Here is a 23700-nt window from a genome sequence, read left to right as displayed (position 1 = left end):
TTGACCCTAGGTCTGGTTAGCAGGGCGCAAGGCACTTTCAGTCTGTATACACCATTATCAGTCAGAAAATGGGGATGGTCCGGGGAAAAAGGATGATTTTCCTACATTCAATTTTACAATTTGCATCTTTATTTATATTATTTATATATACTTTATGAATTTACTAATATCATTTAGTTTTCCACACTGTAGTGGACCTCCTGAAGAGGTCTAGCAAACCCCAGGGGTTTGTGGACCACAGGTTAAGAACCATTGCCCCACAATATTACTGGATTATGGAAGGACATCAAGAATGAAGAAGGCACTGCCTGACTGCTGGAGATAGGAGCACGACCCAAGGATCCCTCACTTGCAGCCAGGTACTAGAACTGCCTTTCAAGGTCGAAGGGATTGGCCTCCTCTTGCTGCTACAGGAGCTGAAAAGACAGGTGGGCTCTCTGCTCAGAAGAAGTCCTAACTTAATACTTGGCAGTAAATCCTTATTCATATTTTCAACCTATGAAAAACCTGCACAAGCTGCTGATGCTTACCCACCCTGAGATGACAAATCCCTCTCCAGAGCTTCTATCTGCATAGAACAAGATTTCAGCTGAATATTTCCCTGCCCAGTTTTGTCCTGCTTGAAAATTTCAAGAACCAAAAGAGTGATTAAATCTGAAAGTGTACCCCGGGGACAGGGAGAAAGCTGCAGTAAAGCAAACTAGGAGGCTGTGGAAGCCTGCTTTGTCCCATGCTGAGCTTTTGACATAAACAAATATAGGCTTCAGTGGGAGATCAACATTGATGTATTTGACTTTCAGGAACCCACTTTCCCTGCAGCATGTTGCCTTGCCCCACTGCAACCAATCACATGTACTTACCAAGATATAGCATTTAAGGGTTTGGCCTGCTCTTCTTACCCAATTTTGAATAGATGCTTTGTGATTTATTATTACTTTTTGAAAAATTTAGCTCTCCAATTCCCTTTTTCCAAATAGGATTTTGTATCAGTTTGCTTTTGTTCTTCATTTTACTTAAAAGGTTTGTAAATGTTTTCTATTGTTGTGTTAAATTTAATGTTGCTTGGCTCTGCTGCAAATTAGCACACATTGTAAAAGTGCCCCCTACTTGTGTAATAGCTACCTGAGGTTAAGCAGATATTCTCTTTGACCTCACTAGAGAATTGCTGGAAATTGGGTTATTGGTTGAGGAGGGAGGAACCCTATTCAAGCAGCAACCACGATCTCTGTCAGCATGAAACTCAAGCAAACCCAAATTAATCTGTGCTTAACCATCTGGTAGCTTGGCTCAAAGGAACCCAGGCTTAACTTACAGGCAATGTGTAAAGTACTAATGCAGCACTTCAAACAGTCATTAAGGGAAAAGACTACACACGAAAAATCCTCCAAGTTACAGCAAGCATTGCTAATGCATCGGTTTCATCTATGTAATGAATATATAGTTGTTTTCATCAATCATCGTCCGGTAGCAGGAAAGAGATCCCTGACAGATCAAATGGGATTGGAGTGGATTTGGCAGTGGCCAGAGCTGCTGACTCGAGAGCTGGGGAGCCCGGTTCGAGTGTAGGCGGTGCCGCGCAACATACTCTGATTCTTTGCAAATCACGTAATCTCTCCGGGTGATAAATTGTTACATAAATATGCTGCAATAGTAAAAGGCAAAACTGTATGAAAATATAGTTCCAGCAAAGCGGATGTTAACAGTATTTCAGTGGTGGGAAACTGATAATAGAAGCAAATGAGGAACAAGCATTGGTAAAGGCAGGAAAATATACTACAGCCAATAGAAGTGGCACGCACAGGAACCAATAAGAAGCCAGGAAAGAGAGGAGTCCTTTTAAGTTTATATTAAAAGCAATAGATTTCTCAAGCAAGCGCTGTGTGGGTGAAATTTACAAACGAAGTAAAATTTTGCCCCAGGACTGCAAAGAGGAGTCCTGCATCATCATCGAGGATGCGGTAGATGAGGGGCTTTCAAATCTAAAGTACTACGTCAATGATGCACAGCGATGTGGCAGTTCTGCGGAGATAATGGGCTGTGAGGTGAATTTCTGTGCTGTCATTGAGTATGGCATCAATGAGGGGCTTGCAATGTGAAGGCCTGTCTTGAGTATGTGTCATGCAGCAGTGGTTTCCTATGGGACTGCAGGCTACATTGCGAAGTACGGCTTTGGGATGCTTCACACTTTGGCGTTTTCGATGCAGCTGCAAGAAGATGCATCATGCTCTATCGATTCTGCTGACAGGGCCACAGCTGGGCTGGCAGAGCACCTTTAAGCCCACTTTCAAGGGTCCACGACTGGGGTGGCGCCACTTGAAGGAGAAGATAGCAGAAAGTAGCGTACAGGTGCTGGTTTCAAGAGAGTTGGAGCCTTTTCTGTCCCTGAGGCTCCTATCAGAAGACCAGCCAACTAGCCCTTGGAGTCAGTCTGGTGGCCCTGTGTTCAGGATGCAGGTCCAGTCCTTTCACTCAGGCAACAGAGCAGCTGGGAACTACGACAGAAGCGGTACAAAAGGGGGTGGTGATGGACGGAGCATCAGAACCAATCAAACACTCACACCCAGTAAACAGATCTGGGTTTGATCCATCACCGTTCTTTAGCCCACTCTGCCATCCCAGTTCAGATATGGCCATATGCAAATCAGTCTGACCCTGTGCCTCATGGGAACAGTCCAGCCCGAACTGTCAAGCCATGCCTTCCCTGGACCGGAAACAAGCTTCCCAGGACCGGTTTCTGGCATTTCAGCTGTCTTCAGCCAGGCTTGCTTGAATCCAGTGGCAAAGTGAACAAGGGACTCACGTCTGAGCATGCCCTGCCAACTTATGGCGAACAAAGCGGTACAAAAGGGGGTGGTGATGGACGGAGTATCAGAACCAATCAAAAACTCACACCCAGTCAACAGATCTGGGTTTGGTCCATCACCGTTCTTTAGCCCACTCTGCCACCCCAGTTCAGACATGGCCATATGCAAATCAGTCTGACCCTGTGCCTCATGGGAACAGTCCAGCCCGAACTGCCAAGCCATGCCTTCCCTGGACCGGAAACAAGCTTCCTAGGACCGGTTTCTGGCATTTCAGCCGTCTTCAGCCAGGCTTGCTTAAATCCAGTGGCAAAGAGAGCAAGGGACTCACGTCTGAGCATACCCTGCCAACTTATGGCGAACAAAGCGGTACAAAAGGGGGTGGTGATGGACGGAGCATCAGAACCAATCAATGACATTGTTCTGCATTCTGCCCATCAATTGTTGTTCTTGCATTTGTCACCCCGAGTGGGACGGGTATGCTCAGACGTGAGTCCCGTGCTCTCCATGCCACTGGAATCAAGCTATCCTGGCTGAAGAGGGGTGAAACCCCGAAACCGGTCCTAGGATGCTTGTTTCCAGTCCAGGGAGGACCTGGCTTGGCAGTTCAGGCTGGACTGTTCCCATGAGGCACAGGGTCAAGACTGATTTGCATATGGCTGGGTTCAAACTGGAATGGCATGGTGAGCAAAAAAACGATGGATTTAGGCCCAGATCTCTGTACTGGGGTGTATGTATGACATTGTTCTGCATTCTGTCCATCAATTGCTGTTTTTGCAGCTACGACAGAAGGACAGCACAGTAGTAGTCCTTTTAGCTGAACAGCAGAACAGTCCTACTGAGTCTTCAACAGATCCAGAGGTGTACTGAAGTGTTGGGTCTCAGGGTCCAATCCCTATATCTGGTGCCAGATTTGAATTTAGGAGAAAGTGATCACTAATTGAATGTTATAGGTTAACCCAATGTTATCCAATAGGAGAGGCAATTCTTGCAGAAGTGAAAACAAATGTAGAAGTGTTTCACTACCAGGACGTGTAAAAGTTAAAAGTACATGTCCAACTATGAGCTACCCAAGTGGTGACATATTTGTATTAAAAAGAAAGGTTTAGACCTGGCAAAAGACTTATTTTGCCAGGTGGCAATGGCATTTTAAAACTGCAAACACAAACTGCAATGCAGGCCTGAGACATGTTTAAAAGGCTATGTAAGTGGGTGGCACAATGAGTGCTGCAGGCCTACTGGTAGCATTTAACTAACAGTCCCTGGGTACATGTAGTACCACTCAAAAGTAGATTAAATGTAGCAATTGGGTGTAAGCCAATTTTACCAGGTTTAAAGTAGAAGCACTTTAACACTGGTTCCCAGTGGTAAAGTGCACAGAGTCCTAAAAGGCAGCAAAAACGGGTTCAGAAAACAGGAGGGTGAAGGCGAAACGTTTTGGGATGACCTGCGGAAATAGCCAAGTCCAAGAAGTATAACAATAATGATAATAACTTGTTTAGATAATGCTTCAAAGCTCACGTCTGCCATTATTAAGTACCGTAACTAATCACCAAGCATTATAATTACCTAATTTAATAGTACTCAATTTGCCAGCGTCGGGAAGATAAATCTGAGTCATATTTATGTACTAAGATTCTCCTCAAATGATTTGCCTCTGAGGTTCCTGAAGTGGTGACAAGTTTCTCACATTTAAACATGCCATACAATTCAATCTGCAGCGCAATGCGTTTAGGCTTACCCAGAATATGTGTTAAAAAAAGGACTAATGACTCTTTTCAATTATTAACGACTTTAGTGGAGTTGTCTCTCATTAACGACTGAATCTTCTGATTAGGTTACTGAACGTGGAATACTAATGGGTACCTTTCAGCAGTCACAGAGATGGGGTTAGCCTTGTAAGCTGTACTTCCCAAAAACATTTGCAAGCATAGTAAAAAAGGGAAGAAGTAAAACTTTTATGAGGGAATAAGAACTCGCTTCCTTTTAAATTACATTCAATTAAGATTTCAGGATCTATAAAGCGTGCTCCAACCAGGACTCCTCCCTCTTGTTCTGCATTTCCATGAATGTTGTGAAAACCGTTCTGTTACACTAACACCAGTACCTGCATTTGGACTGTTTGATAATTATGGCATGCAGTTTAATTTAAGCACACTAAACTCTCTTTTGTTTTACCCATGATATATACGATTATATTTTGTGCTCAATGAAAGTAGAAAAAGGGCTGCCCACAAAGCGACGAATAGAGAAATGAATGAATGAAACCGATTCTATTTGCATGTTTAAAAGTATATAGTGACGCTCTCATCTTGGCATCTGAAGAATGCTTCATGCAAGCCAAGGCATGCCCTGGACATTCGTAAAGATAAATGTCAAGGAGAACTTCACTGCATGGGTAGACGTCTGGGGTGGTGCTAATGCGAAAGCCAAGACACGCCAAGCTGGTATAAGTGGCCTCAGATCGAATGACATCCAGCTCAGCAGTTTGGCATGAACAGCTGAGGAGTGTATGTCCATGTCTCCATTGCTGAAGGTGGTAATGTCCGAATTGACGGAAGATTCTTATTATATGAATTGCTAGATAAAGTTTTATATAAGGTATTTGCAAGTTTGTTTATATTATGCAAGCAACGTTTTTCGTTTCTTTACATTTCGGGCAGATTTATCAAAACATTGTGTTCGTGTAAAGTCACTCTAACTGACACAAAGCGGAACAAAGTCTATAAATAGTTAATTGACAGCACAACACTTTACTCTTAAAGTTGTTCATACAGCGCTTAGTTTGGCAATAATTTATGATTGGAGAGATGAGGGGCATTTTTGCCCGGTGAAAGTGAGAGAATCGGAGGAGGCGTTCATAGGGTGGGGGGCGCCATAAATGCAGGTCGCACCTGGCGCCACCAGCGCTAAAGCCGGGCCTGCTGTCATAGTTTATAGTGAATGTTTTCAAATGTTATTAGACACTATTTCCTTCAAGTCTTGACAGCGGTACTTTTTGGAACCTCTTCCATAAGTGAGGCACTATACGGATTAGTGAAGTCATCAGTAAGTCACTTGGGAAAGAGTTAGGTATATGCCACAAGGTTTTTAACCCAGAACAATTCGAGTTGTCTATATTATCCCATAAAAGAGAGGCTCATTCCATAGTGAAGATAATTCTCCCGCATAACTTAGCGTAGACTGTGTAGGAGACCCCTATCCTTGACTCTTGATGGAATGGACCATAGGTGCTTCGGCTGTGACTTATATTGGGCTAATTAGGCTTTTGCCCATTTATTTGCCCATTTATATATGATTAGAACTATATTGGATGTACATGGCATTGTTTATTTTACTTCATGGAAGATGCATATGTGAATTAGTCTCACTCCACCGAAACACATCAACGGGATATTAAGACACGATCTATGAGCAGTGGGTGTCTAGTTATGATATTCATTAAAAATCATAGATGCTCAATTAGAGGTGTATACATTTTGAAGACAGATTGGCTTATCTTAGAAGGGTCTTCCATGTTTGTGTGTAACATTTGGTATATGCTTCCTCATCCATATTTGTATTTTGAACACAAATTGTGGGATTAAGACCACAAATATGTTTCTAAACTTTTCTGGTATTCTATTTCAACATATTTTGGAGAATGAGTTTATTTATGTGATTACAGTGAGAATTAACAGTGTTGAGTGTTATTGATTGTTCGTTCTAATGATTACTAAGGAGACCATTTGTATGTCTGGTGACTGGAGGTGCTGACTATTGGCTCCGGAATAAACTTCTGAAGTGCTGGCACAGAAATCCCGTTTGGAGGATTGAACTGTCTCAGCGGACCCTGGGAGAAACATAACCAATATGTTTCTGAAAAGACACCCACACAGGGTGCTAGTCAGTACTCCCTTAACCATTTCAACTAGTCTCAGCAAGTTATTCAACAAGCCATTCCTTATCCTGTCTCAAGTCATTCCTGTAGTCTTTTTTAAACAGAATCATGGTGAACCTCTTATTTCCTCACACTTACTTCAGGTAAACCACTTAGCCATCCATGACACTGGAGCCCCCTCCTTGGCCATTACCACTTAACCAATCACTCCATTAGTAGCCATTAGCAAGTCACATCACTTACCACTCCAAGCTGTCTCCTAAACTAATCACTTTAGTTAACCCCTTCGACCACTTATATGTTTCCTTATCGGTCATTCAGGTTCACCTCTGACTGAGGCCCACTGTCATCCCAACAGCCAGATAACGCTGTGCCATGCCATCACTCATTTAGCCCCTCTATAGTTACTTGTTTCCCAACAACCACTCACATAACCCATACCACATGTTCACACCACACACCAGTCATTTCAGGTACAGCTAATCCCATATTTCTGCCAGCTCCATAACTTTACTGTTCCTCCTTGTCCATGTGTTTGCAGTCGCTGTCACAGGCGCTATTTTGTTCCCTTTACAACCAACTAAATCTAGAGAACATCTGTCTCCTTCCATTCCAGTGCAATAGTGAACACAGGGAAGCACTACTTGTCATTGTGGCTTTCTCTGTAAGCAAACAACTAACTTCTGTCACCAGGACTCCATCTCTACCCTGTCAGTCAAATGGCAGTAACTTAACTTGCCTTCGATGTGCAACGGTCATTGCTATAATTCTAGCACCTATAAATGTCCAGTTCCCTAGTATTCAAACTCATAAGAGTTTCAGACTGGTTGGCCATGGCAGTGTTCACAAAATGGGTGATGAAAGAAGTCCTGAAGTATACTCAAAGACTTGCATATCTGAAATCCCACTCTTTACATGGTCGAGATCTGATACATTTTTACTCAGCTTTCCAGCTACATGCCCCACGGACTCTCTGAGTATCTAGGAGATTGTAAAGGCAGGGGTGACTCTGAACTTATGATTGCCCCAACACCATGGCTGTTGTCCTCTATTTGCGCATACCCCTGGGAATCAGAGCTGCCATGTGCATTTAGTGCATTGACCACCCCTCCCTGGATAGGCTTTCCTCCAAGCGACAAAATAATAATTCTTTTATTTCCCTTCCTCCAGTCTAAAGTGAAGAGGACTGCATGGAAGTCCTCTGGCATATGGGGTGCTAAATAATTCTTTCTGCCAATAACATACAAGACACTTTCCACCAGTTATCAGTGAAAGATGTTCTTGGCCAAGAGGGGCTGTAATCCGTTAATGGAAGTTAGGGATTAAAGCTTTCATTGAAGAAAAGTCCCAAGTCACTATAACTGCTAGAGCTCCAAGTATGGCAATTATGCATAAAACACAAGACTCACCAAGATTCTGGTGAAAGTTATAACCTAGGGTCAAACCTTGGTTCTTACTTCCTTCTGCATCAAGATCATTTGATGCCTCCCTGTTCTGACTGTTGCTCTCTGGCTAAAGTGAGTACTCTTCTGGAGACACAACCTTCCTGTCCAATCCTGCTAAAGTTACATTAGTCAAGAAGCTTCCCCCCCCACTAAGACAGTGAGAAGATTGAGGATAGTGTTCCTTCCTGACACAATAAACCACTTGCTCATCTAGATGCAGCTTTATTCTAAATACAGCAGAAAGTGGCAATCCAAGCTGGTGGACATCCTCCACTGCTGTCCTATCTTTTTCAACACCGGAGAGCAGTCAGCCTAATGCTGGCTCCCCTCCAAGCATCTGTTTGCAAGCACTCTTGTATATGCACTCTTCACTCCAGGCATATCCAGACATACAAATACATATGTGTCTCTTAAACATGCATCTGGTGTGCTCACAAAACATTGGCCCACCTGAGAACATCATAAAAGTGTCTGACAATGGGCACATAGGGTAACCTACTGTTTCCCATAGTACATAGTCCCCAGCTTTCTTCGGCATCCATGTCATTAGACTCTGTAAATATCAGGGTGGAAACCTAGTTTTCTATACTCAGTCTCCTCCTATCATTTCTTTAATTTTGTTACGAATAAAAAAAATATACTACTCTAAAGAAGTAAGGGGACATTCATGTTGATTTACTAGCGATGACTGTTATATTGTCACTGATACCTAACTTCAAGGATCTCTTACAGAGTTTAGGTCACCTGACTACTGCTACCATAGGCGAGCTGTCGCAGCTATGGAGTGTAACCTCAGTATTCTTAACACTAGCACAAAAGCCAGTATCAATCATATACAGAACCATCTGTGGAATATGTTGGCACTTACTACTGACTATCACAATCTAGGGGACGCACTGACATTACTTAAGTGTGTAACACATCTGTTATCTGCTACAGCCTTCTTTCTATTAACAGGATTATTTATTCCATTTGAACTAGTAATTAAATATCTCTTTGTTTCATGGCTTACAGAGTCTGACGACAGGGTCTACCTCCTTGGAGCATCATATGTAGAGGTCAACTATCTAATTTTTTTGGTTTATTCACATTTTCATGCAAGTGAGTTCTCACAGATGCATGGCCAAGTGCAGAGTGCAGGCCGCAGTTAATTTAGCAAATATGTGCCTACAACAAGCGAGAGGCCCCTTTTTGTTATGTGTATGTCTAGAGTTTTGTTCACCTATGAACACATATGCTATTTGTCTGATTGTACATCGTCATCTCGAAATATAGACTAATAATCCAAACTGGAGACAACAAAAAAAGTGAACCCACAATTACTAGAGGGAATTTACTGATAACCTGCTCTTTGGCACAATGATTAGTTTTTGCATGGCATTGGTAGGGGCAGTGCTCAAATGGTTACACACAGCCGCAGAGTATGTTTACCTACGTACCATATATGTTTTCTCATGATCTTTTCTTCACAGGAATTGTTAGAAGCGGTAACTTTCTTCATGATTGAAAGGTTTGTAGGTACATACCTTTATTTGCATGTCGTAGCGTGCTTGCGATTATGATTTCTGGTCCTGGCCAAAGTCATATTGACCCATAAAGGCACTTAGCTAGATGGCTGAAACATGTTGACCATATTGAGGATAATTGGAATCACTTTAAATCTTAAAAAGATCCACCACTGTTTTTAAAGTTTGACCAGGACCACCATTATTAAAATCACTACAAGTGGAAGGAGTTCCTGAGACAATTTTGAAAATTGCACACTGCCAATGAACACACTGTCACAATCAGAAAAACTCCCAGCTTTGCTGTAACCATGCGTCATAGCAACCTTGAAGCATTCAGCGACCAGGGTGGGAAACCAATGATTAAGCATGTAACCAACTAGGTTGGTGAGTGATGGTTCTTAAAAACACTCTGCAGGTTCCAAGGCACACTCGCCAAAAGAATTATGAGAATTCCAATCTTCTAATCTTTAGCTGAGTAGGTAGCAAACTCTCACATTTACTATGCACTGTAGGATAAAGACAGTGTGATTGGATTTGAACTTGTTGAGGTTACTGAAGCAGCCATCAACTGCCCTTTATGGAAAATAAGGTGAATTGGGACATATGCACTCTTAAATTGACTTGGTTTCCCCACCCACACAATTTGTACAGTAGGATGGAGCGCTATACATAAAACGTTCATATAGCACTATGGAAATGAAACAGCAAAAATTGCTGATGTTCAGTTTAAATTCAAGTACAAAGTGGACTTTCAAAATGTAAAATAGTTTCAAGTGGCACTGTATTTTTAGAAAAATCACAAGATTAGAAAGAGAAGGTGCTTACAGTTTTGCAGCCCCCCCCCCCGAATTTTGCTGCTCATTATACATGCTGCAAGGTTTGTTTGTTTTTATTGTAGCCCTTGTCTGGAAAATCACAGGAATCAGACTTCACATCTAATTCCATGTTAATTTAGCAAACACAAAATCACAAAACTCTGGCAGGTCAGCTGAGAGCATTCTGGAAGGGACTGTCTAGAAGGGAATGCGCACTCAGTTTCAATCAATAGAACTCTAAACCAGCTACTTATTCATTTACAAATGTTCTTTTTTTTTTTTAAACTAAAACAGATTGGGGACTGCAAGCTAATTATATTTTGAAGAACAAATTGAGTGCAAAAAGAGGGCATTTCAGTGCAGATTTTCTGCTGTTGTACACTGCTGGAGCATGCCACTTTGCAGCAGATCACCTTTATTTATACATAGCCGCCAAGTTTACCAGGTCCAAGAGTGCTGTGCTTCTCCAGGTCAGGTTTTTTTTCTGTGAATTCTGTAACTTATAGTCTTGTGTGTTCCACTATTAAACAGGACTACAAGCACCAGAATTCAAAGAAAAAAACCTGGACTGAAGCAACACGTCACACATGGACCTGGGAATGTTGGCAGTGTTGTTTTCACTGGTCCTGCAGTACTTTTCCTTGGACTTTTGCCGGATGTCCCAGGGTAGGACAGAAGATGGAGCAGAACAGAGTTGCAGCTATTGCATTTCCCTACCGCCATCAGGGGGGAAAAATAATTCCCTACAGCCTAATTAATATTCCAGTCACATTGGGTGACACGTAAAGCTACAGCACATCCTGAGTGTATGAATTAAAACAAGCATTTGCAATGCATTCGGTCTCGGCTTGGGGACCTTTTATGCATTTAGCTATGCAGCACATTAGCCTGGGTGCTGAAACATCTACTGTTCTTTAACATTGAGGGAAAGTAAGCACCAAAATGCGTGACACGCCAAGTATGGGAACACACGGAGAGAAATATTGCCTTTCAGCGGAAAATTGAATAGTCCAAAGCTCTGTTTTTAATATAAAATCAGCGCCTTTGATGGTAATATCACTCAAAATACAAGATTTGAAAAAAATATTATTGTCTACGGGTGCTCGTGGAAGACAATTTCTTTTGACTGGAATCTAGAGAATGCTAAAGTGATTCTGGTATTTTACTAACCTCTGCTGGTCGTTTTCTATAAAAAAAAGTTAAATTGGGGCAGTTGCCAGAAAAATAAAAAAATGAAAGTCCCTCAGCAGAAAGCAGTTCTGGTATTTTACTGACCTCTGCTGGTCATTTGCTATCAAGACAGTTAAGTAGAGGCAGTTCAACATAAAATAAAGTCCCTAAGCGGAAGCAGACAAGTCCTAGGGCTGATCTCCAGAGCCCACAAAGTACATACACATATAAGTATATACTAAAGTATATACTAAAGTATATATACTAAAGTATATATGAGAGGTCTCGAATGCTCGACCTAATGAACCAGATCTTGGAGCATGAGATGTACAAGGCTAGCATCTGCCACGTTCATTTAAATTTTAAGTACCATTTATAGTTTTCCACTTCAATTTGCTCACTCATGGAAAATAATATTCAACAAATTGATCAAAACAAATCTCCAGAAGGTCAAAGCATTTATTTGAGAACCACAAATCTTGTTAATGCTTCTAATAGATCCTGCTCCTGAACAGATACGTTTTAAAAAGAAAAGCATAATACTTTTTTATCTCGATCACCAATTGAGCTGATCCACCAACATTCAACAGTCTTTGCTTAATGTCTGTGGCCAGCTCCCACTTATGTGATTCAAACTCAATAACATTTCCAGCTTGCTTTAGTTTTATTAGGCCCAAATCAGCTAGGTCTGGGGCTGCTAACTTAAGCGTTTCTCTACAGAGTTAGGGCCTGGCTTAAAGTTTGGTGGACGGGTTATTCTGTCACAGACGTGACGTATATACAGTCCGCCATACAGCATTCAATGGCACTTGTAATACGGTAGATGGCCATACAGATTCAACGGCACTTGTAATACAGCTGACGGAATATCCATAATTTTTGTGAAGGTGTAATCCATCCGCCCAACCTTAAATGAGGCCCTTAGAATTTATTAGGCCATAATTAATTTAATAGGCCGTACAATAAGTATAAAGGAGGAGCCCAAGCCCTAACTGTCTTTTAGATAATTGAGCATTTCCTAGTTCTTCAGTGTAAACAATTTATGACACCTCTTAAATTAACCTTTTACTATCATTTTTTCAACATGTCTTACTAGTTTAAGCCTTGTGTGTAGGCTAGCTTGCCAAAGAAGGACTAGAGATACCATAGAGAACCTGTGGATCTTCAGAATTTATAAGTATGTGATTTTGTGTATTGAGCAAGCTCCGAAGAATGTGTTAAATTTCTACAATCTCTTACTGGCCCTTGACCTTTTCATACTTGCTTAGCACACAAATAAGCATGTTTAATTCAAACATAGAATGGTAGCATAGTCTCATTCAGTGAAATGTACAGCAAGGAAAATGAAACGCCGTGTTTGTAAGTATTTTTTCCTAAAGAGACAATACTTTTATATGTTGTGCAATTTTGTGTTACGTTTCGTGGTTTGTTTTATTTGCTCTACATTGTGGTCATATAATGGCAGGGAAGTACACAGTGAGGGTTTCCTCATTTTCTACCCAAACTTTTTTGATTATTACAAATGTTGTGATCATCAATCCAAAGTAGTACATCACTGCCTTACCTGTTAATCTCCAGGATGTGTACCCCATATTTGCTTTCAATTCTGTACTTTCCTGGGTCAGATGCTGTGCTAATCAAAGACTCGTTTTTATACCTGACAGTAAAGAAATAAAATGATCAAAGAACAGCTCAGCAATAATAGAAGAACATTTACATAGAATGATTTACCTTTTAATATGTACACTACAACATATATGTGTGATACCTTTCAACCAGTAAAGATTTTCTCACTTAGAGACCAATTTTTATAACGTTACCAATTCCGATTCTAACTAAAGTAATGCTATATCATAGAATTTTCATAACGTGTCAATTTTTATGTTTTAATGTGGATGGGCCACAAATTGGCAAGTAAAGAAGAATATTTTCAGCTACTGAATTAAGTTTATGTCGTTTTTTAAGAAAGGCACTACAGTATTAGTCTTTTACCAAACCTAAAAACTAAAAATAAAATCAAGAAACATTTCACTCTTTCCGAATTAGATATAATTCATCAATGGTCATAAAACCATCACATATTTCTAATAATTAGTGCTTTATTTATATACGGTTTTCTTTTCAGGGTTTTTGAAGTCAAACGATCTAGACATGTAAATTGATGTGTACACTTGGGCGTGGAAATCAAAACCCATGTTAGGTGCGATGTGAGAAATGAAAAGACGAGAACGCTGAACACACCACTTCAAACTACACATTGCTTGGTAAAAGGCCATTGCCCAGATTTATCATAGTATTGCATTGCCCTTGCATCAAGCATGGTGTCGTAAGGGCAATTCAATGCTAAAGTCAGATTGACCAAGCTACGCAAGACCACCTTGCGTGGCCCTGCATTGCTTGGCAAATCTGGAGTAAAGCAAGGCAGAGCAAGTCACTGCCTTGCGTAACTCTGCTCTGGGAAGGCATTTCATGGGTGGAGCATGGGTGTTCCCATGTATTCATGTATGGATTTTGGTGCATTCCCAGATTTACCAAGACTTGTAAACCTGGGAATGTGTCAAGATGCTACGTCTTCCCAGGGGAGGCACAATGAGGAGTAATATCTTTATTTCTCCTTGTTATTTCCTCTTTCTAAGTGTTCCACATATGTATTAAAAAAGGAAGGTTTAGGACTGGCAAAAGGTTTATTTTGAAAAGTCAAAACTGCAGTTTAAAACTGCACACACAGGCTGCACAGGCTGGCCTGAGACATGTTTAAAAGGCTGCTTAAGTGGGTAGTACTATAGGTGCTGCAGGCCCACTAGTACCATTTCATTTACAGGCCCTGGGTACATGTAGTACTACTTAACTAGGGACTTATCAGTAAATTAAAGGTGCCAATTTGGTGTAAGCCAATTTGAACATGTTTAGAGAAGGGAGCGCAAGCACTTTAGTACTGGTTAGCAGTTGTAAATTCACAGATTCTCAAACGCAACAAAAATGGGTTTAGAAAACAGAAGGGTTAAGGCAAAAACTTTGTGTATAACCCTGCCGAGAGGGCCACGTCCAACACAGGGGTACGGAATTGCAACTAGGGATGATAGAGCCTGTCTCCAGCTACACCCAGATGATGTCCATTGACAACAATAATGTGAACTAGTATTTAGAAGCCTCTTATTGTAGTCCAGCTTGCAGGATATTAATGGTGTATGGAAAGGATTAGCAGAGTGAAACCTGAGATGGGAATGGATTTTAGGAATAGTGAATAGTTCGTTGGCAGCGAAAGGTTTGGTTGTGAAGTTAGACACATGCATATGTCAATTATATAATAACTATGTACTACTTTTTTATTTTATTTTAATAGCTTGCCACCATTATTTTCTATGGCATGCTGCTGTAGTACCAATTGTTAGCCATGTGTGTTGTTGGGCTACTATTTTATTGTTTAGTAATAACTTATACTCGGATATTTTGAATAAGAAGAAATTAATAAACTTACTCAAAAGTATAGATTACTAAAAGTGTAAGTTGTCTTTGGGAATAAGGCACACTGTATTTCTTCTTTCAGTGTATTGACACTCAACTGTCAAAATGAAGTGTCAGGGGCCTATCTGTTAGCGAGGAGCTTTTCATAAATGCTAGTGATAGTAAGCAGCGTTATGGCTGTTGTTTCTCTGGGTTTTCTAAATGTACTTTAGGCCACTGTTCAAGGTGCCATTTCATATGGACTTTAAGCAGGTATGGTGTCTATACAGGTTTAGAGTTTCCATGGCAACAGCGGTAACACATTTTCTGCAAAGAAAGTAAATAGTAGCACTTTTATCTTTGTCAACATGTATGAACAAGGCTCAAATATTTGACTTGCATTTTGATGTTGGAGGGAATACGTTGGGATATCATTGATATGAGCCGTCCAGAGACGCACCTTAAACAAGACATGTGGGAGAAATTAGACTTATTAGTGCAGTTGTTTTTGTTAGTTGAGCCATTTGTTGTGCCATTGGCTGAATTGATATATTTTGTCTTTTAAATCTCTCTCGCTATGAAAAGAAGAACACTTTGACTGACGTGTTGTATTTTGACAGTGCTAGTAACAGTAGTGGCGCCTAAGTTTCTCCAGGCTTGGTATCACTCAATTATTTAAATAGAAAATATATACACTTAATATCATCGTATATATATATTACCTACTGGCGGTCGCCAGCAGGTAGTTATAGTTAGGACCTATTATCCATAGGAAATCCGCAACATTCTATTTGGAATACCTTTGGCGCCGGTTGACGAATCTTCGCAAAATTGTCACAGCTCGTGGCCCGCTCCGGTCCACTCCTATCCTGAAAGTCTCGGGGTGATTCGTCAAGCGGGGGCCAAGAAAAAAGAGGGGTCCCAAAACATGTTTTCCCCATGCAATTTTCCATAGGGACCGTTAGTCGCAGCTAAAGCCCGAACTGCTGAACGGAATTACACCAAATTTGGCAAAAAGGTAGACCTTGGTGCACAATGCTTAAATGGTGTAAATCCGTTCAGTAGTTTCTGAGAAAATCAAAAGTAAAATCATAGATATATCTGGGCGGAGCCTAACCACACATCTCATCGTGAGATCTGATTGGCTGTCAGCACCTCATCCAAGAAGTGTTGGCAGCCATCTTGGGACCAATATACATGATATCACCTCATTAAAAAGCACTGCAGTTAATAGAAGGTTTTAAGACTTTAGTTACATTATAAATCATTTGTTGATGGTACCATACTAATTTTAGGAATTGTGGTGTGTTCTAAGGTAATTTTACCATGTGAAAAAGCCTTCTGCTGGGATATCATGAATCATGTTTGAGAGAAAACTATTTTCTCATGCTTTTCCCACAGAGGTTTGGAAGGTGATCTATAAGCTAAACTGAGAGCATATGTTCTGTAAATTCACATTATCTTTCTCAGTCATGTGAGGATGAAGTCTGACATTCTCAGTAAAACATGTACATCCAACAAGGGCAGAAACTGTCAGTTGATTCCTTTGTGTTCTACTGCAGCTTCCCAGAGTGTTCTAAAGAACAACTAGAGCGCTAACAGTCCTACTTATGACAAACGTATGGCACACCTGAAGCCATCTTGATTGGAATAAAGTGGTAACTCTTAAAACATTTAATTTAAAAAGGAACAAAATGAGGGGGTTCATTTTGCCATAGAAATTATGATTAGTGCTGCAGAAAGAAAAATTAGGGCACATTTTGAATGACTTCTCAAATCCTCTTCTATTTCAGTAAAAAATTCTGACATGCAGATTGAAACATGCACTTTCAATACCAGCAGCAGACTTCCCTGGTGAGCAGTAGCTTTACTAAAGTGATCTAATGAGCAACTAGAGTGCTAACGTTCAGAATTTATGGCAAATGTGTGACATATCTGAATGTCTTCTTGCTGGAACCAAAGTAAACAAGCATTGAAAATGCAATAGGTCTCGCCCTCGTTTAAGTTAAAGCAATTCTGCTTGTAATTAGGTGGCTTTTTAGCTTTGATTGTATTAGTATTTTTCAAACTTTCATGTACATAATATGCATATGTATACATATATATATATGTATGAGTATGCATGCATTTATATTTGTATTTATATAGATATGCAGATTATATATATGTTTATATATGTATGTATATATATACACATACATATATATAAATGCATATGCATATATATGCATATATATGTGCATATGTGTGTGTGTAGAGAGAGGTAGAGAGAGGTAGAGAGGTAGAGGAGTAGAGGTAGAGGTGTAGAGGTAGAGAGGTAGAGAGGTAGAGGTGTAGAGAGGTAGAGGTGTAGAGAGGTAGAGAGTAGTAGAGAGAGAGGTAGAGAGAGGTAGAGAGGTAGAGTAGAGAGTGAGTAGTAGAGAGTAGTAGAGAGTACTAGCGAGAGTATCAGAGAGTGAGAAGTAGAGAGTAGTAGAGTGAGTAGTAGAGAGTGAGTAGTAGAGAGTGAGTAGTAGAGAGTAGTAGAGAGTGAGTAGTAGAGAGTGAATAGTAGAGAGTAGTAGAGAGTGAGTAGAGAGTGATTAGTAGAGAGTGAGTAGCAGAGAGAGAGTAGTAGAGAGTAGTAGAGAGTGGTAGAGAGTAGTAGAGAGTGAGTAGTAGAGAGTGAGTAGCAGAGAGAGAGTAGTAGAGAGTGGTAGAGAGTAGTAGAGAGTGAGTAGTAGAGTGAGTAGTAGAGAGTTGTAGAGAGAGAGTAGTAGAGAGTGAGTAATAGAGAGTGAGTAGTAGAGTGAGTAGTAGAGTGAGTAGTAGAGAGTGAGTAGTAGAGAGTAGTAGAGAGTAGTAGAGAGTGAGTAGTAGAGAGTAGTAGAGAGTGAGTAGTAGAGAGTTGTAAAGAGTGAGTTATAGAGAGTGAGTAGTAGAGAGAGAGTAGTAGAGAGTGAGTAGTAGAGAGTGAGTAGTAGAGAAAGAGTAGTAGAGTAGTAGAGAGTGAGTAGTAGAGAGTAGTGGAGTAGTAGAGTGTGAGTAGTAGAGAGTAGTAGAGAGTGAGTAGTAGAGTGAGTAGTAGAGAGTGAGTAGTAGAGTGAGTAGTAGAGAGCGAACAGTAGAGAGCAAGTAGTAGAGAGTGTGTAGTGGAGAGTGAGTAGTAGAGAGTAATAGAGAGAGTAGTAGAGAGTGAGAAGTAGAGAGAGTAGTAGAGAGTAGTAGAGTAGTATAGAGTGAGTAGTAGAGAGTGAGTAGTGGAGAGTGAGTAATAGAGAGTGAGTAGTAGACAGTGAGTAGTAGAGAGAAGTAGAGAGTTAGTAGTAGAGAGTGAGTAGAGAGAGAGTAGTAGAGAGTAGTAGAGAAGCAGAGAGTGAGTACCAGAGAGTGAGTAGTAGAGAGTAGTGGAGTAGTAGAGAGTGAGTGGCAGAGAGAAGTAGAGAGTAGTAGAGTGAGTAGTAGAGACTAGTAGAGAGTGAGTAGAGTAGTGGAGAGTGAGTAGTAGAGAGTGAGTAGTAGGGAGTAGTAGAGTAGTAGAGAGTAAGTAGTAGAGAGTGAGTAGTAGAGAGTAGTAGAGAGTGAGTAGTAGAGAGTGAGTAGTGGAGAGTGAGTAGTAGAGAGTAGTAGAGAGCGAGTAGTGGAGAGTGAGTAGTAGTGAATGAGTAGTAGAGACTGAATAGTAGAGAGTGAGTAGTTGAGAGCGAGTAGTAGAGAGTGAGTAGTGGAGAGTGAGTAATAGAGAGTGAGTAGTAGACAGTGAGTAGTAGAGAGTAGTAGAGAGTGAGTAGTAGAGAGTGAGTAGAGAGAGAGAGTAGTAGAGAGTAGTAGAGAAGTAGAGAGTGAGTAGCAGAGAGTGAGTAGTAGAGAGTAGTGGAGTAGTAGAGAGTGAGTGGCAGAGAGAAGTAGAGAGTAGTAGAGTGAGTAGTAGAGAGTAGTAGAGAGTGAGTAGAGTAGTGGAGAGTGAGTAGTAGAGAGTGAGTAGTAGTGAGTAGTAGAGTAGTAGAGAGTAAGTAGTAGAGAGTGAGTAGTAGAGAGTAGTAGAGAGCGAGTAGTAGAGAGTGAGTAGTGGAGAGTGAGTAGTAGAGAGTAGTAGAGAGCGAGTAGTGGAGAGTGAGTAGTAGGGAATGAGTAGTAGAGACTGAATAGTAGAGAGTGAGTAGTAGAGAGAGAGTAGTAGAGAGTGGGTAGTAGAGAATAGTAGAGTGAGTAGTAGAGAGTGAGTTGTAGAGAGAGAGTAGTAGAGAGTAGTAGAGAGTGAGTAGTAGAGAGTGAGTAGTAGAGTGAGTAGTAGAGTGAGTAGTAGAGAGTGAGTAGTAGAGAGTAGTAGAGAGTAGTAGAGAGTGAGTAGTAGAGAGTAGTAGAGAGTGAGTAGTAGAGAGTTGTAAAGAGTGAGTTATAGAGAGTGAGTAGTAGAGAGAGAGTAGTAGAGAGTGAGTAGTAGAGAGTGAGTAGTAGAGAAAGAGTAGTAGAGTAGTAGAGAGTGAGTAGTAGAGAGTAGTGGAGTAGTAGAGTGTGAGTAGTAGAGAGTAGTAGAGAGTGAGTAGTAGAGTGAGTAGTAGAGAGTGAGTAGTAGAGTGAGTAGTAGAGAGCGAACAGTAGAGAGCAAGTAGTAGAGAGTGTGTAGTGGAGAGTGAGTAGTAGAGAGTAATAGAGAATGAGTAGTAGAGAGAGTAGTAGAGAGTGAGAAGTAGAGAGAGTAGTGGAGAGTAGTAGAGTAGTATAGAGTGAGTAGTAGAGAGTAGTAGAGAGTGAGTAGTAGAGAGTGAGTAGTGGAGAGTGAGTAATAGAGAGTGCGTAGTAGACAGTGAGTAGTAGAGAGAAGTAGAGAGTTAGTAGTAGAGAGTGAGTAGAGAGAGAGTAGTAGAGAGTAGTAGAGAAGCAGAGAGTGAGTAGCAGAGAGTGAGTAGTAGAGAGTAGTGGAGTAGTAGAGAGTGAGTGGCAGAGAGAAGAAGAGAGTAGTAGAGTGAGTAGTAGAGACTAGTAGAGAGTGAGTAGAGTAGTGGAGAGTGAGTAGTAGAGAGTGAGTAGTAGGGAGTAGTAGAGTAGTAGAGAGTAAGTAGTAGAGAGTGAGTAGTAGAGAGTAGTAGAGAGTGAGTAGTAGAGAGTGAGTAGTGGAGAGTGAGTAGTAGAGAGTAGTAGAGAGCGAGTAGTGGAGAGTGAGTAGTAGTGAATGAGTAGTAGAGACTGAATAGTAGAGAGTGAGTAGTTGAGAGCGAGTAGTAGAGAGTGAGTAGTGGAGAGTGAGTAATAGAGAGTGAGTAGTAGACAGTGAGTAGTAGAGAGTAGTAGAGAGTGAGTAGTAGAGAGTGAGTAGAGAGAGAGAGTAGTAGAGAGTAGTAGAGAAGTAGAGAGTGAGTAGCAGAGAGTGAGTAGTAGAGAGTAGTGGAGTAGTAGAGAGTGAGTGGCAGAGAGAAGTAGAGAGTAGTAGAGTGAGTAGTAGAGAGTAGTAGAGAGTGAGTAGAGTAGTGGAGAGTGAGTAGTAGAGAGTGAGTAGTAGTGAGTAGTAGAGTAGTAGAGAGTAAGTAGTAGAGAGTGAGTAGTAGAGAGTAGTAGAGAGCGAGTAGTAGAGAGTGAGTTGTGAAGAGTGAGTAGTAGAGAGTAGTAGAGAGCGAGTAGTGGAGAGTGAGTAGTAGGGAATGAGTAGTAGAGACTGAATAGTAGAGAGTGAGTAGTAGAGAGAGAGTAGTAGAGAGTGGGTAGTAGAGAATAGTAGAGTGAGTAGTAGAGAGTGAGTTGTAGAGAGAGAGTAGTAGAGAGTAGTAGAGAGTGAGTAGTAGAGTAGTAGAGAGTAAATGGTACAGAGTAGTAGAGAGTAGTAGAGAGTGAGTAGTAGAGAGTGAGTAGTAGAGAGTAGTAGTAGAGAGTAGTAGAGAGTAGTTGAGAGTGAGTAGTAGAGAGTGAGTAGTAGAGAGTGAGTAGTAGAAAGTAGTAGCGAGTGAGTAGTAGAGAGCGAGTAGTAGACAGAGAGTAGTAGAGAGTAGTAGAGAGTGAGTAGTAGAGAGTGAATAGTAGAGAGCAGTAGAGTGTGAGTAGTAGAGAGTAGTAGGGAGTGAGTAGCAGAGATTGAGTAGTAGAGTAGTAGAGAGTGAATAGTAGAGTGTAGTAGAGAGTGAGTAGTAGAGAGAGAGTAGTAGAGAGTAGTAGAGAGTGAGTAGTAGAGAGTAGTCAGTCAGTGTCAGTCTGTGTCATTCAGTGTCAGTCAGTGTCAGTCAGTCAGTGTCAGTGTCAGTCAGTCAGTCAGTGTCAGTCAATCAGTGTCAGTCAGTGTCAGTCAGTCAGTCACTCAGTCAGGGTCAGCTACAGCAGCTCTGCTGACCTGGTTCTCTGGCTGTAAAGCAGCTCTGCTGACCTGGTTCTCTGGCTCTAAAGCAGCTCTGCTGACCTGGTTCTCTGGCTGTAAAGCAGCTCTGCTGACCTGGTTCTCTGGCTCTGAAGCAGCTCTGCGGACCTGGTTCTCTCCCTCTAAAGCAGCTCTGCTGACCTGGTTTGTCTGGCTCTACAGCAGGTGTGCTAACCTGGTTCTCTGGCTCTAGAGCTGCTCTGTTGACCTAGTTCTTAGGCTAAAGAGCAGCTCTGCTGATCTGGTTCTCTGGCTCTACAACATCTCTGCTGACCTGGTTCTCTCCCTCTAGAGCAGCTCTGCTGACCTGGTTCTCTCCCTCTAAAGCAGCTCTACTGACCTGGTTTCTCCGGCTCTACAGCACCTCTGCTGACATTGTTCTTTGGTTCTAGAGCAGCTCTGCTGACCTGGTTCTTAGGCTCTTGAGCAGTTCTGCTAACCTGGTTCTCTGGCTGCTTTAAAGCAGCTCTGCCGACTTGGTTCTATGGCTCTAAAGCAGCTCTGCTGACTTGGTTCTCTGGCTCTAGAGCAGCTCTGCTGATCTGGTTCTCTGGCTCTAGAGCAGCTCTGCTGACCTGGTCCCTTGGCTCAAAAGCAGCTCTGCTGACCTGGTTCTCTCCCTCTAAAGCAGCTCTGCTGACCTGGTTTCTCTGGCTCTACAGCAGCTCTGCTGACCTGGTTCTCTGGCTCGAGAGCAGCTCTGCTGACCTGGTTTCTCTGGCTCTACAGCAGCTCTGCTGACCTGGTTCTATGGCTCTAGGGCAGCTCTGCTGACCTGGTTCTTTGGCTCTAGAGTTGCTCTGCTGACCTGGTTCTCTAGCTCTAAAGCAGCTCTGCTGACCTGGTTCTATGGCTCTAAAGCAGCTCTGCTGACCTGGTTCTCTGGCTCTAGAGCAGCTCTGCTGACCTAGTGCCCTCCCTCTAAATCATCTCTGCTGACCTGGTTCTCTGCCTCTAGAGCAGCTCTGCTGACCTGGTTCTATGGCTCTAAAGCAGCTCTGCTGACCTGGTTCTCTGGCTCTACAGCAGCTCTGCTGACCTGGTTCTCTCCCTCGAAAGCAGCTCTGCTAACCTGGTTTCTCTGGCTCTAGAGCAGTTCTGCTGACCTGGTTCTCTGGCTCTAAAGCAGCTCTGCTGACCTTGTTCTATGGCTCTAAAGCAGCTCTGCTGACCTGGTTCTCTGGCTCTAGAGCAGCTCTGCTGACCTGGTTCTCTCCCTCTAAATCAGCTCTGCTGACCTGGTTCTCTCCCTCTAAAGCAGCTCTGCTGACCTGGTTTCTCTGGCTCTACAGGAGCTCTTCTGACCTAGTTCTCGGCCTCTAGAGCAGCTCTGCTGACCTGGGTCTTTAACTGTAGAGCAGATCTGCTGACCTGGGTCTCTGGTTCTAGAGCAGCTCTGCTGACCTGGTCCATTGGCTATAAAGCAGCTCTGCTGACCTGGTTCTCTTCCTCTAAAGCAGCTCTGCTGACCCGGTTTCTCTGGCTCTACAGCAGCTCTGCTGACCTGGTTTCTCTGGCTCTGCAGCAGCTCTTCTGACCTGGTTCTCCGGCTCTAGAGCAGCTCTGCTGACCTGGTTCTTAGGCTCTAAAGCAGCTCTGCTGACTTGGTTCTCTCCATCTAAAGCAGCTCTGCTGACCTGGTTTCTCTGGCTCTACAGCAGCTCTGCAGACTTGGTTCTCTCCATCTAAAGCAGCTCTGCTGACCTGGTTTCTCTGGCTCTACAGCAGCTCTGCTCACCTGGTTCTCTGGCTCTAGGGCAGCTCTGCTGACCTAGTTCTTAAGCTCTAGAGCAGCTCTGCTGACCTGGTTCTTTGGCTCTACAACAGCTCTGCTGACCTAGTTCTCTGGCTCTAAAGCAGCTCTGCTGACCTGGTTCTATGGCTCTAAAGCAGCTCTGCTGACCTGGGTCTCTGGCTCTAGAGCAGCTCTGCTGACCTGGTCCCTTGGCTCTAAAGCAGCTCTGCTAACCTGGTCCTCTCCTTCTAAAGCAGCTCTGCTGACCTGGTTTCTCTGACTCAACAGCAGATCTGCTGACCTGGTTCTCTGGCTCTAGAGCAGCTCTGCTGACCTGGTTTCTTTGGCTCTACAGCAGCACTGCTGACTTGGTTCTCTGGCGCTAGAGCAGCTCTGCTGACCTGGTTCTTAGGCTCTAGAGCAGCTCTGCTGACCTGGTTCTCTGGCTCTAAAGCAGCTCTGTTGACCTGGTTCTCTGGCCCTAAAGCAGCTCTAATGACCTGGTTATCTGACTCTAGAGCAGCTCTGCTGACCTGGTTCTCTCCCTCTAAATCAACTCTGCTGACCTGGTTCTATGCCA

The 23700-nt window shown here is 42.3% G+C and overlaps 1 protein-coding gene across 1 annotated transcript in view; it reads right to left on the bottom strand.

The window, feature by feature from the left end:
- MYOM2 (myomesin 2) overlaps window positions 1–23700 on the bottom strand; it is a 586141-nt gene that overhangs the window by 450846 nt on the left and 111595 nt on the right. The window contains exon 6 of the mRNA XM_085610818.1: window positions 13184–13276. Coding sequence (XP_085466944.1) covers window positions 13184–13276 — 93 coding nt within the window. The remainder of the gene's footprint in view (window positions 1–13183; window positions 13277–23700) is intronic.

This window comes from Triturus cristatus, chromosome 6, assembly GCF_964204655.1.
Source record: "Triturus cristatus chromosome 6, aTriCri1.1, whole genome shotgun sequence".
Classification (NCBI taxonomy): Eukaryota; Metazoa; Chordata; class Amphibia; order Caudata; family Salamandridae; genus Triturus; species Triturus cristatus.
The sequence above is the reverse complement of the archived record's forward strand: the minus strand, read 5'-3'. Positions and strand labels throughout refer to the sequence as shown.